The 6,554-nt window shown below is 44.0% G+C and overlaps 1 protein-coding gene across 1 annotated transcript; it reads right to left on the bottom strand.

Moving 5' to 3' along the window:
- Nucleotides 1–3,210: 3,210 nt before the first annotated feature.
- On the bottom strand, nucleotides 3,211–5,711 carry LOC147897203 (uncharacterized). The gene is made up of 2 exons (XM_087381027.1): nucleotides 5,258–5,711; nucleotides 3,211–3,633 (listed from the first exon to the last, which is right to left on the bottom strand). The coding sequence occupies exons 1-2, from the start codon at nucleotides 5,342–5,344 to the stop codon at nucleotides 3,352–3,354; spliced, it is 369 nt and encodes a 122-aa protein (XP_087237153.1). The 5' UTR covers nucleotides 5,345–5,711; the 3' UTR covers nucleotides 3,211–3,351.
- Nucleotides 5,712–6,554: the final 843 nt, after the last annotated feature.

Below are 6,554 nucleotides of genomic sequence, written 5' to 3' on the forward strand. Positions count from 1 at the left end.
TTGTTTTACAGCTTTTGCAAGGCATTGGGGGTGTGCATGGCGAGAGAGTTGATGATCACCTGGTCAAATTCATGTAGACAAGAAGCTTCCATCCCTCCGTGTGTCCTATGAGAGTGCTAGGCATAACGAAACGCCCAATGCCCATATCCTTGTACACCTGATCAATAAGGATCATGCCCTCCCGTCCTGCTCATTGAACTTCTTTGTTATTGTCTACTGCAGGTGGATCGCTGGGTTGCATGCAAACCACGATCTTCCCCTTCACGACTGTCGGGTCTAGGCCGTTTGGATGACAGAACCTGCAACATGATACCACGCCTCATTTAGATGCTTAATTAGACACGATTGCAATTAATGACGGGAGACTGAATTCGCAAATTGTAACGGAGGGATTGTTGGTTTTCTTTTCGGCGCTGTATATTGATAGCACAAATCTTCCATTAGCTGCTGGAAGTCCTTTAAGAGTAGCTTCGCCTCCCGTCACTAGGCTTTTCAGTTCATTCTTCATACTGAATTGTTTTAGTGATTGTCCTTGCATTCAACACGATATTTCTCTGGTCAGTCACTCATACAATATCAACGAATCAAAGGCTACAACTAAGGCTCGCTGGATTGCGCTGCTCCTAACCGTATTTTTCCTGATGATCACCTATAACCAACGCCTTAGCTTGGACTTTACCGATGTTAATCACACCCTCGCGTCCGTCTGTACCTTCAATCTTGTGCCGTTGCCGAGTACAACTTCTGAATCAAAGTAGCGATTTATCGAGCTCGCTGCCACTGCCATGATCCATGGCTAACCAGTGAAAACTCCGACATGCAGCCTAAAGAGAACAGATCCCCACAGTAACGAAGGAACATCCGATACAGGGCGATCAGCTGAAGAAAGTGGAATGAAGGAAAACCATTAGTCCATGGAGGCGATGAAGACCCAATGCAACGACGTTAATTAGAGGGGGATGAATCGGTTAGAAACACGTGGGCGGCACGTGGACTGCAAATACGGGCCAACAACTGCAACTCTAATTTTTCTTTAATAAAATAAATCAAGGTGGATTTTTTTCAATTGGCCTGCCCGTGGATGTTTTTGTTTTTCATGTTGGTTGGGTAAAGTTCATTTTTTGAATGTGTTTCCATGTCTCTGAATAGCAAGGAGTGGTCTAACTAGTATGTATATTTTGTCCTTGTGTTTTTGGTGTTTGTTGTTGCGTTTGTCCAGATGTGGTCGAGAGTCGATCCGTAAATCATTGTTGGGTCTTTTACAACTTGTTGAAGGTTAGTGTGACATGAAGTCTTGTAGTTGTTTTTTTGCATTGGTTTGTGTGTTGTAGTCCACATTGAAATCTCCTACCATGTATTTTGTTGTGGTTTTTGGAATTGTTTGTAATACATTGTGCAGATGTTGTTGTAGTCTGGTTGTGCTTTTTGTGGGGGACTTGTAAATGTTAAAGATTGCAATGTCTTTGTTTTTTTTGTTGTCAAGCATTGGAAGTTGTCTCCATTTGTTTCAATATTTCTTGTTGGCTTGTGTATAGCCCATGTACAAGCGTATCTGTGTTGACGGTCTCTTCCATGCCATCTTCAACTGTGTGGGTGTTGCCTTGCCATCTTCAACTGCTTCTCTTGTAGTGTACTTATGTGTGACAGCCAAAGTGGATTCACCTGAACATTGCTTTGTCTGTAAAGTGGAGCTTACAGTAGTTCAAGGAGCGCGCGAATTGTGGATGTTAGTTGCACGAGACCGCTCATGTAATTATGCAAGTATTGCAGCTTTCGTTTGATTGCACAACGAGGATAAACCTGGGGAGCACAGTTTGTGCTCGATCAATATCTGCGAAGACATTCACAACGTTGCCATTAAGCCCATGTCGCCCTTCATATGTAAGCTCCCTTATTTGTGCAAATGGGATTCGTATTGCAACTAGTCTTTCATCCACCCGATTCAAAGTTGATGTATACTTGGTTCTAGCTGCGATGTGCATGTTCTGGAAGCAAAGCTTTGGCTTTTATATTTGGCTCACTTGGCATGCATAGTTGGAGCAAATGCATCTCTCACCCTCCAATCCGTCCTGTAAGTGAACTCCCATGCTTCTGAGAAGGTCTACCAATTTGTGCATCAGTTTTTGCAAGTTTGCATTGAAGCTTAGTGACCCACAGCATGCACATGCATGTCTTGGAGTGTCCTCTATCTTTTTCATGTACATTGTTTGAGCACTGCAAGTATGTCTTTTCCTTTTTGGGGTGCTGTAGTGCTTCTGCCATAATCCATGCTTCCCTTGCCTGGATCAATTACATGAGCACCTCCACTGAAGGCATGAATGTCTCCACTTAGGGGCTATAAGTGCTTGGTAGTGGCACAGTCGCCCACAATCTATATACCTTGTCACACACGCCTCGCAAAGTGTATCTCCCATGAGGGTGCTCATGGAGGTAGCATGCAGCAATCTCTTTTGTGGGAAACTCTAGATGCATGTGCATGATATATTTCAAAGCTGCCTCATCTTTGGTTGTCCAAGCAGTGTATTTGCGCTTTGTCGTAGCTGGGATCAACGGCGACATCACTAGAGGATAGCAGGAATTGTCCACGAGAATAGTGTGGCGCAGGCTTGCAGACAAAGGGCCAATTTTGGTGACCTCAGTCGTGGCTGATTCTACACAGTGGATCACCATGAATGCTGCTGAATTTTTTTTCGGAATATGCTTCAAACAACAATGTAGCAAGCCTTTAGAAGTCTGTACAACCTCAACAGCTGATGATAAGCTTGTTGTGGGGCACGGTGTAGGGCGAGGGAGTGCATTAGGCCCTATCGAATCATCCAAAGAGGTTAGGTGATTGAGGCTTGTATTCTCGAAGTCCTCGCACAATGCCGCAAGGATAGATTCCCATGTTTGGCCATGAAGAAAGTGTGCTGCTATAGTTAGTACGTCTGTACAATTGGGATTATTTGCCATGAAGTCCATGTCCCACATAAGTTGAAGGAGTTGATGTTAAAATGTGTTTCCATTATTGACAAGTCGACTGTTATGGTTAGCGAAAAGTCTCACGAATCAAATAATAGAAGGAAAGGATGCTTTTCAAAGTGGCAAAAGAAGAGAACAATGAAATGGAAAGTACTTCAAATATTACAAAAACTTTATTCCAGAATGTATATGCTCCAGCCATGGCTTTCATGTATTTGAGAGCTTCATCACAATTTATTTCGGGCTATGTACAATATGAAATGCCTGTGATGAAAAATCCGGCTAGGGAGGCATACTATTTAAAGCCTACGGACCTGCATCGAAAGCAATAACAAAATCTACACTACTTATAGTGAAATCACCGGAAGGCTTACGGTCAAGCAAAAGGCTTCAAGTTGCTACAACACTACATGTGTAGTATTGAATAAAATGGTGCCATCGTCGAAGTACATCATCCACAAATGTGCCACGGAGCTTCATGTCGATGTGGGAGCCATCGCGCAATACCACACGGCCTTTCAACAAAGAAATGCGAACAATGTCTTGGATGCTGTCACAGATGTAGCAAAATGGATGGGAGGGATCATGGCTGACACGAGAGCCTGCACATTCACTGCAGTGAAACTCCACCAATGGACCGTTCAAGTCATTGAAATGCAGCACACCATTAACCTGCAAGGCAAAGGGAGTGGGTTGATGAAAGAGGTAGGTAATCAATTTTCAAAAAGAAGAAGCCAACGAAGGGTTGCCCCACCAAAAATAATTATTCACAAATGTTACCTTTTGGTCATATCCGAGGTCAAACACCTGCCATGCAAAGGCAGCGAGCAACCTCTCTCAGAGCCTACCTTCTGGGACTACAGCAAGCACTATGAAATCAAAGATGGCAAAAGCATGTCTTACACGCATCTGAGATGTTTCGTGCCACATACATTACAATACCACTGTCATGGAACTCTTGAATCAGATGTGTTAAAAGCAGGCGTCAATCTGCTACATAGGACAACTACGAAGCAGATAGTGTTAGGAATTTAGTTTTTGCACACTTACTACTGTAGACAAAGACACAGGTGGCAGGCCTTACTATAGCATGATCTTCTGGATTAGGCCCATCCGTTGAAGGGCTATCGAGGGGCTATCCAAGTCTACTTTCACTATCACAAAAGCGATGGTGTCCATAGCCAAAGTGAATGGGACTTTTCCATTTTGCATTTGCTGTGAATTACCCACGGAACATACACGCTAATGGTTTTCTCAGGCACAAAGTATAGTGTTCCATGAAAAGGCTCTGCTTTTACCACACTAGTTGTGGCATCCACACACAATGTCACATCACATGTCCCACCCTTGCCAAGGGATTTTTTGGCGATCAAGGGTCCCTCCATGCAGTAGAATTCATCGACTTCTATGATCTCTCTCAGTTGAAAAACATAGTTGTGGGTAACATGTAAAGTAACTGTCTCGTAACAAGCAGAGTCAGTAAAATCAACACCCATGTATATGGGGTAGGTGGCATCTCATGCCTTAAATGTCCCATACTTAGCCATAGCATGCCCCTCAAAGGCGAAACGATGGTTGATGTACTATTACAGCTCTGCGATTTCTAGGACAGGTAGCACATTCAATTTGTCGACCTAGGGAATTACGAGTACCAATGCCTTTGGATTCAGATTGGATGGTCCCGCCTCCACTACTGCTTTGCCATGTGCCTCATTTTGAGAGTTTGGCTTGTTCACTTTTACCTTAACTGATCTTCCGAAGAGCTAGAAAATGTACTTCAAAAATTATCGGAGACATTTCTAGCATATTTTAATGCGGCATGTGCTTGTACGTAGTTGATTGAAATTGTGTGAACCATATAATCACTTTTGTTTTTTCTTTTGAGGGGAGGGGGGGGAGGGAGGGGTTAAATGCTTGCCTATTTAATGGTGTGCACACAACCCAATAAAGTAAACCACGATTTGTTGTGGGTGCATTTATTTCAAGAGTTTGATATATACAAGTGGATTATTTACGGCTATGCACCCCTACGTTCAGTGATTACATCGTGGAAGATACACTATCCTCGATATAATCTTCGAAATCAACAGCTTCGCTTGTTGGACCAACGTACAATGCCATGGTGCATTTCATACTACCGCAGGTACCTTTTCTGCGTAGGATTTTACGTACTGGTATGGGGCACACACATCAAAGTATAGAAAACTGGCAAAAACTTAGATGGAAAGAGTGCCTAAAGAACGTTCTATGGTCGATGCGAATTTGAAAAGAATTAGATGGAGTCAAAAACTCTTACCCTCGGCGTAGCCTTGTGTAGCAACATTCTCAAAACTGTCTCGAAGACTTCTGCATGGGCGTTTTTCTTCAAAATGCATGTTTCCATCGGCTCGGCGGTTGCCTTTGCTAAGGTCTGCAGGTATTTTGATCACTGCTCTAGGAGACGCAGTTTGAATAGTGCATTTTGCGGCGCATGATACTAGGCCACCTGCATATAGGAGCACGGTCATAAAAATGAACACCACATTGCGAGATGATAGAAAAGACCCCTTATATGTTTTTACTGAGTGGTGGGCGAATTGTTGTTGCCTTGACGTAGCGTGATCAATCCAATTCTCCCTTTTTTTTCACTCGCCAACAAGAAGGTTGCTAGCTAAAAATGTGAGACAGGCTGGAGTTGCAGCAGGGCATTGTTTCAGCAGCCTCCCGCTTCAACAAATCACACAAGCGTGCTGCCTAGAGATTCATTTCGATGCGCAGCCTATTTTCAAGATGCCTTATCTTTCATCCGGCAAAAGGCAATTGATCATCTAGTGAGAAAAAGCATACGACAGCCTCATTATCAAGTGAAGGTATGGTAAGAGCAAAGTTGTCCACTGATAACCTTCACAGAACGTTTCTTATGAACAGGCCCCCACCTCGATGCGCGTGATTTGTGGTGAGTGAAAGGAAAAACAGCTACAAAGGAAACGACCGGATTAAGAGGGAGAACGCCTACGCGAAGACTGCTTAGATTTATTCGTAAGTTTATCCATGTTATTAATCACTATTCGGGATTCTGAGTCCCAGCATCACTTGAGAAAGAAGCAGATCCTTTCAACGGTTTGATTTTTCTGCCCCTGGAGAAAGGAGGAGGAGTAGAGAGCAAAGATTATCAGAAGCGGATGAGTGGCGCAGCCAGTTTGCGATCTACAGCGGAGAGTTTGGGCAAAGCAGTGCGACTATCTGATGTGTCTTCGTTCAAGAGAATGAAAATGAAATACGGCTGTTGCGGAGGAAGGCCACGCAGGTGTTCGGACACGAACGAATCCCCTCTTTGCACTTTGAGAAGCTCGAAAGAACAGATTAGACCGTCGCTGTTTGTACTAGCCATCAACCAGACAGGGGATGCTCATTGGCTCACGCAGACAAAGCTCTCACCCCCCAACCTTCTCCACAAATACAAGACGACCGTATACTGGAGTCGATAGGCTCAGGTTGGCCGCCGTCTCCAATCGCGTCTGAATTCACCTCTCCAAAACAAGCTTCGCACAACTCCTTTCTGCCCCTGTACATAACAATCCAACGCAAGTCGTATAGCTATACCGCCAACTACA

The sequence above is a fragment of the Dipteris shenzhenensis genome, chromosome 11 (assembly GCF_047967505.1).
Source record: "Dipteris shenzhenensis isolate YYH24624 ecotype China chromosome 11, Dip_SZ_1.0, whole genome shotgun sequence".
Taxonomy (NCBI): Eukaryota; Viridiplantae; Streptophyta; class Polypodiopsida; order Gleicheniales; family Dipteridaceae; genus Dipteris; species Dipteris shenzhenensis.